General features: G+C 32.6%; 2 protein-coding genes across 2 annotated transcripts; both read left to right on the top strand.

Annotated features, from left to right (window-relative positions):
• The first annotated feature begins 920 nt into the window (after positions 1-920).
• LOC120073156 (aquaporin SIP1-1-like) lies at positions 921-5682 on the top strand. The gene is made up of 3 exons (XM_039025811.1): positions 921-1519; positions 2343-2615; positions 5074-5682. Exons 1-3 carry the CDS (start codon positions 1220-1222, stop codon positions 5230-5232), a joined length of 732 nt encoding a protein of 243 aa, XP_038881739.1. The 5' UTR covers positions 921-1219; the 3' UTR covers positions 5233-5682.
• Positions 5683-8343: 2661 nt separating this feature from the next.
• LOC120073155 (apyrase 2) lies at positions 8344-13454 on the top strand. Its single transcript, XM_039025810.1, has 9 exons — positions 8344-9166; positions 9304-9432; positions 9521-9577; positions 9663-9755; positions 10440-10636; positions 10890-10981; positions 12502-12719; positions 12803-12989; positions 13104-13454. The coding sequence occupies exons 1-9, from the start codon at positions 8855-8857 to the stop codon at positions 13217-13219; spliced, it is 1401 nt and encodes a 466-aa protein (XP_038881738.1). The 5' UTR covers positions 8344-8854; the 3' UTR covers positions 13220-13454.
• Positions 13455-15167: the final 1713 nt, after the last annotated feature.

The raw sequence follows: 15167 nt of genomic DNA, 5'->3' as shown, positions 1-15167 counted from the left end.
GGAAGAGTTTAGGTAATACTTTCAAAGTGACTTTCGACGAAAAAATCCACACTATTTATAAAGAATTGTAATAATTTAAAAGCCATTAAAAATATATAAACTAAATTTGGAGAATAATTGGAAGTATAAAAGGTAAAATGTAAAGTATAAGGACAAAATGATATTTTATAAAATATAAGGATGAAAATATAAAGTATAAACATAAAATATAAAGTATGAGGACAAGGATAAAACTATAGAGTATCAAAATAAAAATACAAAATATAAATAGATTAAAATATCACTGTTGTCCTACATTTTGAGATTTGTTCAATTTTAATATCTACAATTTTAAAGTTAATCTGTCAAAATTTTATCGAAATTGTCTAAATGAATAATAATAGTTTTCACATGTCCCTTCAAAAAACATCACATGTTTTCAAAATTTAGTGTAAAAATAATAACAAGTAACAAATTTTGAAGTTAATAATGCATTCAGATGTTAATTGAATTGTGTTCGATTTAGTCGACAAATTAAATTTATTGTAAAAGGTAGAAAGTAAAGAGAAATTTTTATCAATAAAAAAAATCCTAAAAAGATTTAAACAAAAGTTTCAAAAGTATTTTGTACTTTTAGAATTTATTTTTACTATAAAATGTAAATATTTTTTATTTTTAAAAAGATAAAAAAAAATTATACTTTGTATACCTAATTTATTTATATATATATTTATGTATTTTTAAATATAAAAAATATTTACATTTTATAGTAAAAAAAATTTAAAAATAAGAAACACTTTAAAAAAATTTCACTATAAAATCTAAATATTTTTGCGATTTCAAATATTTATAATAAAATTTAAGACTTTGCAGTAAATGACAAAATTTAAAATCGGAAAGTTCATCGAAGCAATCAAAATCATCCACAGCGAATTTTATCCTAGGAAAATCCCGAGTTAGGTGAATGGCTCGGTATACATGAATCCTCAACAACAGTTGTGATTCTTATTTTCCCCCAATTTTTCCTCTTTTTTTTTTCTTTTTTTTTTTTCCCAAGATTTTTTTTTTCTTATTTAACTTTGATTGATTTCGATTCCGTATGAATCGAACCCAGATTTTGTAGAAAATCTCTTTCAGTACTGACCTATTTGCGGCTGCAGCTGCGATTTCTCTTCTTCCGGCGTCAAGTTGATTCCGGCCAATTACTGCTCCTTCTTGTTCGATTTCAAGAGGATTAACCATGATTGATGCTATCAAGGCTGCGATCGGCGATGCCGTTCTCACTTCCATGTGGATTTTCTGTGCTTCGTCTCTTGGGGTTCTCACTTCCGTCCTGTACTCGACAGCCGCTGTTTATGGCCTTCCGCTTCACCCCCTTCTTATCACTACTACTCTTGTCTTTGTTCTTGTTTTCGTTTTCAACATAATTGGTGCTGCTTTGGGTGGGGCTAGCTTTAATCCCACTGCTACTGCTGCTTTTTATGCTGCCGGTGTCGGTCCAACCTCTCTCTTCGCCATGGCTATCCGTTTCCCTGCTCAGGTTAGCTTTTGATTTCTCTCTCTGCTTCTGTAATTGAGTGGAAATTTTGTGGGTTGTCTCGATTGGTTTGGATTTTTTACCTGCATTCTCTATAATATGTGGTTAGGGTATGTAATGTACATTTTGTTAGCGTGTTGGTCTGTTCTGATTTTTTTTTTTTTTTTTTAATGATGCTTCTTGAGTGGTGGATCGAGTTTCCATGATCGTTGAGTGATGGGTTTGGACTGAGGAAGAAAGATTGTTGTATGACTAAAAAGGAGTTGATGCTGACTAATGATTAAGAAAGAAGGAAAAAGGAGAAAAAAAAACTTTAGACATGTCGATTTAGGGCTAAGGTAAATGATTTTGCATGCTTTACAAAATGGGTTGCTTTTTGCTCTGGGGGAGGAAGATCTTACCTTCCAAACTTTTTATATATATGATTTTTCTAATAAAAAAATTTGGGGCAAATTAGAGGAAACACTTTAAAGTCTCTAATCATTGACTTATCCATGGCGGCCACCTATCTAGGATTTAATATCTTACGAATTTCTTTAACATTCAAATATTGTAGGGTCGATTGTCATGTGAGTTTAGTTGAAGTTAAGTTGGCCAGACATTGAGGGTTACTAAAAAGAAAAGAAAAGAAAAAAAACTACTGACTGTTATTATCCTTTTACATCTAAGTTCTATCAGAGATTCGGGGATAAATTAAAATAGGAAATAAATATAATGATGTTTGTTGAGAATTTTTGCAGGTGTTGTTATCTTTTGCCTTCAACTAGAATTCATTGTTTCTGAAAGAATGGTACTAATTATTATAGATTTAATTTATTGTTGGCAGGCAGCTGGTGCGGTTGCTGGTGCCCTGGCGATCAAGGAGGTGATGCCTATACAATACAAGCACATGCTTGGTGGACCTTCTCTGAAAGTTGACATTCATTCTGGAGCTACAGCTGAAGGAGTTTTGACCTTTATAATCAGTTTTGCTGTTCTCTTTATTATACTCAGGGGTCCCTCTAGCCCAGTTATTAAAACATGGTTGCTGGCAATGGCCACCGTGGCATTAATCGTTGCCGGTTCTAGTTACACAGGGCCTTCCATGAATCCTGCAAATGTGAGTTCATCTCTTCTATTAAGCTTTATACTTTACTTGTTCTGATTTGATTACTATTATGATAATTCGTTCTGGTTTAAAACCTAAATGGTTGTATTTTGTGTGCTATTGATGCGATGGAGCTGTTGCATTAATAGCTGGTTGCTTTGAGCATATATTGAACCTTACTTCCATGAACTATCTCTATATTTTATCTATGCATAATGAAAGGAACACTCTTTACTAATTTCAATCATATGAGTTCTTTTTGTGAGTTATTGTACATGGTTAAACGCATTCTAATTTGAACCAATTATAAAGGAGGAAAATAATCACCGAGAAGATAAACTTTAGCTAAATTGAAAACTTCTTCCTGTCCCAAGGTTTATCTTGAAAAACCCTAATTTTCCATATCAATTCCAAGAATCATCAGCAATGCCTTAACTGCATTTGTCCACAACATCTGAACTTTCCTCTTATGTTTATTTCATATTATCTTTTGCCAAGTTGTGCACTATCTAGGATGACATAAAACTCTGAAGGATGGCATGGCGTTATATCATCCTGGACTAAAGGGGATAAAGGAAGGGGAAAAAACTGAGTCTAGTTCTTCCCATCTTTTATCAAAGAAGATTTGGATTTAAAAGTACGTTTGGCCACCTAGTTTGCACCTTATCTGCTGAGTTTAGGACTCACGTAGAGTCCATGCAAAATACTTTACCTTTTTGGGAATCTTTTCACCCTAGATCACCAGCCGACCATATTTGTTACGAGAATAGAGTAGCTGATAAAGACTTAAATTAGGAGCTAACCGAATAAAGCCAGATAAATGAAAGGTCTTTCTATTCTTGCCCTTGAATTTCGATTGAGTAATCCCACGCCATACAGCCACCAACTTTGAAACTTACACATCAAAAGAGCTTTCTGCCTAATTGGTTTTTGGCTACAATACTTAGCTCTAAACTCTGTCTAGACACAAGATTCTCTCATTAATATTTGTGCATAAATGCTTCCACTAGTTTCTCTCTAGACACCTACTTTTCTCTCACCTTATCTCCATCTAGACATGCTTCTCTCGTTCATCTCTCTTGACGCATGTACTATTTCTTTTGTTAGTTCACTTATACACCTACACTACCGATTATTCTGCAGTCTGTACATACACGATCTCCTTGTGTATGTTTTTTCTAACCATTCTCCCTTCACAATAGCTAACTTTTTCAAACAAAATACTCTCAACAATTTCTCTCCGTCCCCTTGTGTTTTATAATTAAAATTTTTTCCTTTTTAATAAATTTTAAATTCTAAAAATGCCTTTTGAAGTAAACGAAAAAAACTCTATTAGATAAATATGAAGTTCCTCTCAAAACTAATTGGCAATAAAAGGAGTAACCCATGCATCTTATGAGGAGTGTCAGGTCTTTTCATCTCTCTAATGGACTCATCAACATGTCCCCTCTAGATGATGACTCTTTTGGGTTCCTCATTCTTGGGTTAGATCCTTTCTTTTTTTGGACCAAATACTTGTTTAGGTGTCATGGGCCTTGATACCATATTAAGTAAACATGAGGTTCCATCTCAACATCAAGCGACAATGAAAAGAGTAACTCATGTCACTTATAGGAATTGTGAGGTCTTTTCCTCTTTCTAATGTAAGATCCAACATAACTATGCGAAAACCTTTTTATTTAGGGAAATTCTTATAAATAGAAATATCCAATAAATATTTACACTTTATATTTGTACTTTTGGAACTTTTTGCTATAAAGTGTAAATATTTATTGGATTTTTCTATCTATAAGAATTTCCCTAAATAAAAAGGTTTTCACATAGTTATGTTGGATCTTAAATTAGAAAGAGGAAAAGATCTCACCATTCGTATAAGTGACATGAGTCACTCCTTTCATTGTTGCTTGACGTTGAGATGAGTTACTCGTTTTGCTATAAAGTGTAAATATTTTTAAATATATATATTTTTTTAATATTTAAAAAAGCCCCTTTTATTTATTTGTTTATTTTTTAAATCCTGAAACACTAGAGCCAAATATGTTGAACGGATGAAAGCATGACAAAGGTGATATCAACTCACCATGTTCCAAATTCTGTGGTAATCACCTATATAGGATATTTAAATTTTACTCAAATATTATAGAGTGAGACTCTTGTCTTATAAGATTAGTAGACATTGACAATTTGAACTATGGAAGGATTGGTAATTGAACTATAGAAGGATTGGTAATTGAACTATAGAAGGATTATACAGTGTGAATTATTGCTTCATCTTATTTGAAACTTCCATTGTGTACTCATCTGACCCGTTTGGCTCCTTTGGTTCATCCCTTGGATATATAATGTTTGGTTCATGAACTGGTAAAAGTCGTATCACAATTTTTTGTGAATTCGAACCCTAAAAAATGGAGAAGATGATATCTGTTATTTTCGTTATGGCAAGAAAGCTGATTTTTGTTTTGAAATGCAGGCGTTTGGATGGGCATATCTAAACAATAGGCATGATACATGGGAGCAGTTGTACGTGTACTGGATCGCCCCCTTCATAGGAGCCATTTTGGCTGCTTGGCTTTTCAGAATCATCTTCCCACCACCACCCCCAGCCCCAACTAAGCAGAAGAAAGCTTGAAATCAGTCGCCGCTGCCACCATGTTTCTTTAGATAAGCTTTGATCAATCAAATGTAGCAAGTAAGAACTTCCAGTTCTGTTCTTAAGATAATTGGTGCCGGTTTAAAGTTTATATTTTGCAGCTGCTTCTGGATCGATAATCCTTCAGTTAAGTTCCCATTAGTCATTTATTTTTGTTTCAACCAATTTGTCAATGGCCTTATACAGATTGCTGTTGCTGCTTTTTAAGGTTTTGTTTATATGTTTCTTTGGTATTAAGGTAGTTTTATGTTATTTTTCTTTAGAGTTTTACATTACTCTTTAGTAAACTAAAGTAGTTTCTCCGACTCCGACTCCGACGTGTGACCTATAATAATCCTAGTTTGGTAGTGATGCTTAGGTTGACTCTTATAACCAATTTCTTCCAGTTTATTTGGATTGTGACTTTTAAGATATTAGTATGTTTTGACACTTATTGTACTTAAATTCGACACTTAACTTTTAAGATCTTAAAAATCTTAAGATATTAGTATGTTTTGACACTTATTGTACTTAATTTCGACACTTAACTTTTAAGATCTNAAATCTTAAGATATTAGTATGTTTTGACACTTATTGTACTTAATTTCGACACTTAACTTTTAAGATCTTAAAAATCTTAAGATATTAGTATGTTTCAACACTTACTGTACTTAATTTTGACACTTAACTTTTAAGATCTTAAAAATCTTAAGATATTAGTATGTTTTGACACTTATTGTACTTAATTTCAACACTTACTGTACTTAATTTTGACACTTAACTTTTAAGATCTTAAAAATCCTAAGATATTAGTATGTTTCGACACTTATTTATTCTGAACAACCATTTCTTTTGGTCAAATACTTTTTAGGAGGTAACTGTCTTATTTAACCAAGATACATGATTAGAAAATGAAGGTAATTTGCTTAAAATGTATGTATATCTTAATCATTGTGGATCTAAATCGTAAAATTTCTATGCACGTTCTTGAATCTCTACTTATTGTACTTAAATTAACAATATCCATTTATCAAATATCGTAAGCTAGTTCAGTGTTTGTTTATTTATGATTAATACCAAACAATAATGGATGATTTTTTTAAAGCATAGTTTGAAGTCAATTTCCTTTTATTTTTTTAAAAAATATTTTAAAATCTACTCCCCTTTCCCCTTTTTTTTAGTGCAAATGGGATAGGGAGAATCGATCCACAAATCTAACCATTTTTCAACTTAATTAAAAAACATTTATCTTTTAAAACAGTGAAAGTTTGTAATTTTTTATGGTTGGAATATATAGCAATGATCTATTTTGACTTTATAGAAGAGAAATACACTCGATGTCAATTGAGTGCTGGTTTTGGCCATTTTTTTATGAGTTTAATAAAAAAAAATTTATCTATATATTTTTTAAAACAAGTGAAGTTAGTAATTTTTTATGGTAGGAATATATAGCAATATATTCTATTTTGACTGTATAAAAGAGATACTTTTTTCATTAGTAATTTTAATGTTTTATACAGTCACTACAACACAATTTTAGAAAGAAAATAATTTTAATGTTTTCGTTTTTCCTTTGATTTTCATTTTTTGTTTTTTTTTTACATAATTATGTCGAACCTTCTACCTCTAAAACAAAGATTATGTTAATTATGATTGAACTCAACTCATTTTAACTTCAACATTGACTTTCATTGTTCTATTATTAAGGCCAATCAATAATTTGACCGATAACATCCCTAATACCTTATTCATTTATTTTTCTATGGTTTGATTTTTTAAATTAGGTGGATATTTCACTTCTTCAACAATCTTATCAACAATAACATTAACATGAATAAGTGAAATACATATATTTACTGTCTATGAACTCTACTAGATTTGAATCTATATATTATCTTAGTATACAAACATTGAATGTTGATCATCTTTTCTTATTTTGCAAAATAAAATTTAAAGTTTCACTTATTTTGGCAGGATTTTTCGGTCCACTTTTATATACGTATGTTCTTTAAAAAAAGAACTATTCGTTTAAAAAAATATTAAAATTTCATGTGCATTACAAATGTTTTTGAGACTAAATGTGATTCTCGTGTTTTCTTTTTCATTTGAGGTCGACTTTGAACTATTATTGACTATCTTAGCAAAATAATTATATCAATACAAACAAATAAAGAAATAATTATATGGCAAGACCCAAAAGAAATATGAATTACTTTTAAAACTTAAATTTTATAACCTTTTACTTGTGAAATTACGGAATCGACTCTTGTGTATACTTGTTGATATTCGACTCTCACTTTCGTTACTCTCTTTTGTTACTCAATAACTTTTTTTTTTTGTTTGTTTTTGATGTTTTTTCAAGTTGTCCTTCCATTTAAGTGTATCGATAATCATGATCGAGTAACGATAATGAAAAAGAATAAAAAAAAGAAAAGAAAAATATTCATAAGAAAAGGATAAGAAAGTTGAAAGGAAAAGAAAGTTAAAGAAAAAAAAAGAATAGCTAGAGTGAGTATTACTCTATTGGCATATGTAGACAATGGATTCGACTTTGAAATTTCACCTCTTGATAACATAATTCGTTATAAAACTTATATAATTTCTAGAAAGTGGGTCAATATTCATTTATGACTCATGAACAAGGATATTTGCAAATAAAACTTCAAAAATTTCACTACTAAAATTCCACCTATTAATTTTTTTTAATTTTTTTTTTCTATTTCATTTGGAATCGAACTTGAGATATGATTGGTTACCTTATCAAACAATAAAAAGAAGAAATAATAAAAAAAGGTAAGATAATTACATTAATGAATCACAACAAAAAGAAAAAAAATAATAAAAAATATGTAATTTTCAAAATCATTCTCAAACATATATTTTTAATTATTCAAACTCAATTTTGATGATACAAAAATTGTTTTAAAAATGATAAATTTAAAATCACTTCAAAACGTGCAATAATTTCATTTCTTAATAACATGAAGAAAAGTTAATAAAATTTATCTTAAAAAAAGTAGGAAAATTTTTAATTTTGACGTGTGGAAAGTACTATATCAATATCTAACACAAAAAATAAAAATATAAAGAAAAATATAAAGAAAATAAAGTTTCAAAGAACCGTCAAGTGGAAGCATTGATCCAAAAACGTAAAAATTGTGTCATTATTTACGTTCCAATTCTTCAATTGTCTTGCCGCTCTCTGAAGCCAATTCACAACTGCTTTTACTTCTGAATCCAAATCCGCCATTGTTAACACTCCCTTCAACCGTCCCAATTCAAACCCATTTCCAATTTTTCCTTCTTCAATCCAAATACCACTTCCAACGAACCCCATTTCCTCGATTTCACTGACGGATTCCAACCAGATCCGTCCTTCATGCTGTTTCCACTCAATCATTAGTCAATTCATTGCGTAAATTTGCCGTTGTTCTTCACAAAAGAAGAGCTGGATCCGACTCCCGAACCACCGCAGTCCTTGAAGGCTCCCGCTGCCTCCAATTCCACCGGAAACGGTCAGATCCGTTACCGATCTCCGTCTTCCGCCGAGCTTCTTGAAGGTCAATCCGCTTCTCTTCCACTTCAAGATCAACAGAAGTTACTTCAGTTGGAATTTGACAAGATGCATAAGCGTTCCGGGAAGCAACAGTCGGAATCGTTGTCTAGCAAGATCTATAGATTCAGAGGGGTTTTATTGCTTACCTCTCTTTCTCTTTTCTTAATCGCTTTTGTTCTTTATCTCATGCCGGCTCGTGAGGATTACTCCTTCAACCACCGCAAAGTTTCCCCTGATCACAGGTCGTCTTCTTCTTCCAAGACCTCTTTTGCTGTTATTTTTGATGCTGGTAGCTCTGGGAGTCGTGTCCATGTCTTTTGCTTCGATCATAATCTCGATCTCCTCCCCGTTGGCAAGGATATCGAACTTTTCGAACAAGTACTAATCTCTGTCTCCTCTATCCACATTTTCACTTAGATGGGTTGTGCTTATTTTTTGTTCTTGTGATTGTACACATGTAAAATGTTGGATTTGAGTTGACTGGCTGTGCTTATATTTGTTTACTTCTTCTTTAGCTTAAACCAGGACTGAGTGCATATGCTGACAGCCCCAAGGATGCTGCAGCATCTCTAATTTCCCTCTTGGACAAAGCTCAAGACGTGGTTCCTAAAGGGCTGCGGCCAATGACCCCTGTTAGAGTTGGGGTTCGTTGATCTTCCTCGAATTTTTCGAACTCTGTTATTTAGAAAAAAATATGTCACTTGTTGTAATTGGTTTTTCATGTTAATGCAGGCAACTGCTGGCTTGAGGGCCCTGAAAGGTGATGCATCAGATAGAATTTTGCAGGCGGTAATGTTCCTTTCTTGTTCTTTGGAATCAATTTTTATGTTCCCTTATCTCATGCTAATAGATGCAAGCTTGTATATTCTTTAAGGTTAGGGATCTTCTGAGAGACAAAACTGACTTCAGGTTGGAGGGAGATGCCGTCTCCGTGATTGATGGAACTCAAGAAGGTTCTTACCTTTGGGTATGTTTATTATTGCTTTGATGCACTTTGTACTCTGTATGTAGTATGATCCTCAGCTGCAACCTTTTTTTTTTTTTTTAGTTTCCTTTCAACCCTCAAATGCATGTTATTTGCAGCACAATCGTGTAATGATGTCATGTTCTCGTTAATTTCTCTCTTTCCCCCACTAAGTGAAAGAATATGAGGCCTTCAGGATAAACTATCATGTTTGCCACTCACATATATTGCTTACTCTTCAGCCATTCTATAAGAAAAAACCCAGTTTTGTTTATACTTTGGTCTGAAGTTCTGTTTTCTGTTGAAAATCCTACAAATCTTCAAAGCTTAGGATGTGTTGTTCTCTCTCTAACCCGAGCTTTACCTTTTCTTAGTTGAGGATGGAGTTGGCATGTAAGCAGTGAGTTTGCATTTAGCCTAGGTGCTGGAATAGCAATAAGAATGAGTTTAGTTAACAGAATAGGATCATGGAACTTGGGAGCAAAATGGAATATGAAGAGGTTGTCGGTAAACTATGTACAAATGTTAAACATCATAACAGCATTTAGCAGAATTTGAGACAGAAATATGTTCAATTGGATTGTTAATTCATGCATGGAATTTTTATAATCAGAATAATTATTGAGATCTTGCATGATGTTCTCATCCATCCATTAACATATTACAAGCGTGGATATCATTTTCCAGGTGACATTAAACTATCTGCTTGGAAACTTGGGTAAGAAGTATTCGGATACAGTTGGAGTTGTAGATCTTGGGGGAGGATCTGTTCAAATGGCATATGCTATCTCAGAAAAGGATGCTGCTCAATTATCAGATGCAGAGGGTGCATACGTCAAAAAAATGTATCTGAAGGGAGCAACTTATTATCTCTATGTTCACAGGTATACATTCTACTTCCTCGTCTCGTTGATTTTACCAGCTGGTAAATTTTAGGCATGGCAATACGACTTGTTGAATCTCTCCCAAGGCTCTGGCGAATGCTTGTATTTTTCCTCTCCCAGGATTTTTAAAGTTCTTTTGTATCAATTCTCTTTTCTATTTTGTCTTGTGTTTCAATTGGCCGCTGATGATTTGACAATATATGATTGTTTTTTAGACTTGACTTTATTTGGCTGTTGGTTATTTGAATTACAGTTATTTGCATTATGGGTTACTAGCTGCTCGAGCAGAGGTTTTGAGTGTCTCCGAAGATTCTAGCAATGATTGCATCCTATCTGGCTATGAAGGTTTGTTTTTTCTTTTCTTCTCTTCCAGACCATAAATGTTTTTGCAATCACCGTTTCCCTCCTCCATCTCTTATGTTGACGTAAGTCGCAACATAGTGTCTTATTGAGTATAAACCTATTGCAACTAACCACTTTCGAGTATAAACTTCTTCTTGCCGCATGTTTGTCTGTTGGGGAAAGTATTTTGGTCATCCATTAAATCATTGTTCTTATAAATAATACATCTTTCTTATAAGTCATGGAAAGTTTGTTTTGCTTCTTATCACAAAAAAAAAAAAAAAAAAAAAGAATTGTCAGGGAAAGTTTGTTTCTTATCAAAGAAAAATAATAACAATAATTGACAAAATAATACATCTTTGAGTTTGTAACAAGTGAGGAAGCCAATTGTTTGAAATATGTTTTCTTTGCACTAGACCATTGGAGAAACTCTCTGATAAAAACCAAAGGAACCCATAAGAAATATAAAAGGTAAAACAGTACAATAATCTACAAGCATTTGAGGTACTTGAAACCTACCATATTGAGTATTCTCCCTCGAGCTTAAATCAAGTAAACCAATGCCAGCCTTTTGTCCTTTCTCGCTCACTCTATTTGTAACAAATTACTAATATCTTAACTAACGACAATCTTTTCATTCTTCATTCACAATAGGTAGGAGCATGTTAAGATTCTTATGTTGCTTGGAAGAATATGCAAGTACTTGTGCATGTATTCGTATCTGAAATATGATAAAGTATCAGTTCCTTGCTTTAATAATCATAATTTTATAATTCTATATCACTTTTGTATGTCTTTATATTCTTTCATTTTTTTTTTTTTTCAAGAAAGCAATTATTTCTATATTCAGAGATCAATTGTTTCATGTTATCCAAATCAGACACAAAAAAAAAAGCCTCTCCTCTCTCCTCTCACCTTTAGCCTCTCCAACCTCACATAACCGTCTCCGGCCACCATGAACTCCCCCAACCAGCCCCCACCTACTACCTTTCCCACCTGGTCCATTCTTCTGTTGTAAATGCACATTCTTCCAAGCAGGGTGTGTATCTTTTGTATGCCTTGTATTCTTTCAACCATAAGTAGGATGTGTATATTAACTCTACTTTGGATATTGGATAAAACCTGCTTATATATTCACACGAAAACATACTTAGGTTGGGAGAGTTCAAGAGCTTCTTTTTATCTCTCAACACCCGTGTGACTCTTGTACAAAAAAGTACCCTCTCCATCATAATTGAACTTCTATATATATATATATATATATATATATATATATATATATATATATTATTGGAAACAGATTCATATGGTGTCCCACACCTTTACATTTAGCAGTAAATGTTAAGCTGTTTCTCTGACTCTCTCTACTAATCGGGGTCGATCAAAATTTCAATTTTCCAATTTGGTTCTTATAGGTTATTATCTTCGTTAGAATAATTCATATCTTCTTTTCTTTACTATCTTTCTGGAAATCAAATGGAGCTTTTGGACTGAAGTATTCTCAATGGTCTCTCTTTTTCTAGGTGAATACCATTACGGAGGAAAGGACTACAAAGCATCAGCCTCTTCATCAGGGTCTAGCTTGAATGGATGCAGGAGTACAGTTTTGAAGGCCCTCAAGGTTAATGAATCCACGTGTACTCACATGAAGTGCACTTTTGGTGGTATTTGGAATGGTGGAGGAGGAGACGGCCAGAAGAATCTCTTCGTTGCTTCATTTTTCTTTGACAGGGCGGCTGAGGTAAGATCCGTTTGACTTGCAGTAAGGGTGTTTGGAAATGGTCGTTTTTGCACGAATCACTGATGAACCTGGTAAACGTGTAGGCTGGTTTTGCTGACCCCAATAAGCCTGTTGCTAAAGTTCGCCCAGCAGACTTCAACGATGCAGCAAAGCAGGCATGCCAAATCAAAGTCGAAGACGCCAGTACATATCCCAATGTCGAGAAGGATAACCTGCCGTATTTGTGTATGGATCTTGTGTATCAGTACACACTACTCATAGATGGATTCGGTAGGTTGCATTCACATTTCTGTTAATACGTATATCAGATAAATTATTGTTATATATAATTAACGGTCGTGTAATTTATTTGTATCTGTGTTTGTTTTCTTTGGTTTGGTGTAGGGCTGGATCCCTGGCAAGAGATAACATTGGTGAAGAAGGTTAAATATCAGAATTCCATGGTTGAAGCAGCATGGCCTCTAGGCAGTGCCATTGAAGCTGTCTCGTCGTTAGCCTAAAACGTTGTTTAGTGGTACCATCCATTGGAGACTAGAGTGAGCTCTTGTTCGTTAACGAGGCGTTGATTTGTCGATCGGAGGTAACAGGGAAAGTTTCATTTAGGTTGGATTCAGAATTTGAATCTTGGTTGGGTTATTGGGAATAATTGGAATATAATGATGGAATCACAATTTTTGTGTAATAACTCGAGTACTATGCCAATTTTATACAAGTTGAGAGAGAGCCATTCTTTTAGCGAGTTACATTACTAACTTACAACATACATGGTGGTTGTAAGAGAACCACTCAATGAAAAGTTCTTTAAAAAAAAAAAAAACGAAAAAAGGAAAAATGACAAAATCCCATATGGTCGAAAAACATCTATTCTTAGGTCAGGAGTTTAAATCTCCAATCTCGAGTTAGATCTTTGGTTGGAATATTTGAAATGACCATGAATTTTGAGCATCTTATTGTCCAAGTTAAAGTTGAAATCATAAAGAATAATATTCTAATATGTTGTGTTGCCTTTGAGTTTTGGAAAATAAAAATTGAGTCAGGCATGTTTTTGATAAGTTTCTGAGAGAGAAAAAAATATTTTTAAGTTAAAAAAGTATTTTTAAGTATTTAAAAGGAAAATTGTTACAAATAGAAAAAATGTCAAATTATTTATAAAAAAACATCGATAAACTTCTATTCGTGTCTATCAGTAATAGAAACTGATGGAAGTGTATCATTGATAGAAGTCTATTAGTGATAGAGACTGATGGAAGTTTAAAATAATTAAATTTTGTTATTTTGTGTAAATAACTTCTTTTTTTTTTTTTTTTTAAAACCCTCTAATTTTTAAAACAAAAGTATTCGGAGCATTTTGTTTGTGTTTGTTGTGTGAGTTGGGTTGGTATTTATTGTTTGTATTTGTTGTGCAAAGTTGAGTTGAGTCGAGTTTAGAAGTCCATGTTTGAGTGCAGAGTTGAGTTGGGTATCTAATGTAGTTTTTTTGTGAATGAGATTAGTTCTATTTTTTTTTTGTTTGTTTTTTATTTTTAAATTTTATGCTTTGCTATTGTTGATTAATTTTCAAATATACACCTATTTTTTCAAATCATTTATGATATAAACATGACAATCTCAAATTTTTTATCTCAATTTGTAGAACATAATATATTATTTTTCATATATTCTTTTTAAAAAAACTGTAATAATTCTAATTATCTTCAATCTGTAAAACATACCAACAAAATATATTTCATATTGCTGCTTAATTAATTGGTATATTGTATATTGTATATTGTATGTATATATATTGAAGGTAGTTATCCCAATACTAATGAATTGATATATTGTATGTATATATATTGAATCTTGCTAACTTAACATTATTATTTCACATATCATACAGTTTATTTTTATATAATATGCATATTATATCTGGAATTGAAATTGTACATAAGATAATTACCTTTCATTTGATTGATGGTGAGAATGTGATGTAGTACAGTAACATTTTTCAAAAGATCACAAAAATAATATGAACGGACTGAACATGTGGCCGTTTCCAATAAAATTCACAAAATATATGTTTTTGGGTTGAAATATTAGGTGGTCAGTCTAGTGGGTCCTAGCAAGTAGGCGTGTATAATATTGTAGTTGTTTTTCTTCTGGTACAGCTAGGAAGAGGTCTGTTTTTTGTATGTCCGTGCCAATGATATCAATTAGGTCATGTCTATCATCCTCAGTGAGACCTTCAATACCAAATATGGCCTGAACTACCTCCTTCCGACACCCAAATTCCATCTCATATTTCTCAGCTTACCACGTAACGAGTCTACCCATGTGCGCTGACTGCATATCAACAGTTGATCACACGATGTCGATCATTTCATTCTAGAAGGTGAGTCGTTTCCTCTTACTCCCTCTAGATGGCTCCGTTGATACGCTCGCTCTGTTGGTGGAAATATCTGGTACACC

Source organism: Benincasa hispida, chromosome 3, assembly GCF_009727055.1.
Source record: "Benincasa hispida cultivar B227 chromosome 3, ASM972705v1, whole genome shotgun sequence".
In the NCBI taxonomy this organism is placed as follows: domain Eukaryota; kingdom Viridiplantae; phylum Streptophyta; class Magnoliopsida; order Cucurbitales; family Cucurbitaceae; genus Benincasa; species Benincasa hispida.
This window is presented reverse-complemented; position numbering and strand designations above follow the sequence as displayed.

Coding starts and splice junctions, on each gene's coding strand:
- LOC120073156 (XM_039025811.1), top strand. CDS start 1,220: ATGATTGATGCTATCAAGGCTGCGATCGGCGATGCCGTTCTCACTTCC. Junction 1,520..2,342: donor CTATCCGTTTCCCTGCTCAG/GTTAGCTTTTGA, acceptor TATTGTTGGCAG/GCAGCTGGTGCGGTTGCTGG. Junction 2,616..5,073: donor CTTCCATGAATCCTGCAAAT/GTGAGTTCATCT, acceptor TTTGAAATGCAG/GCGTTTGGATGGGCATATCT.
- LOC120073155 (XM_039025810.1), top strand. CDS start 8,855: ATGCATAAGCGTTCCGGGAAGCAACAGTCGGAATCGTTGTCTAGCAAG. Junction 9,433..9,520: donor TGACCCCTGTTAGAGTTGGG/GTTCGTTGATCT, acceptor ATGTTAATGCAG/GCAACTGCTGGCTTGAGGGC. Junction 12,990..13,103: donor ACTACTCATAGATGGATTCG/GTAGGTTGCATT, acceptor GGTTTGGTGTAG/GGCTGGATCCCTGGCAAGAG.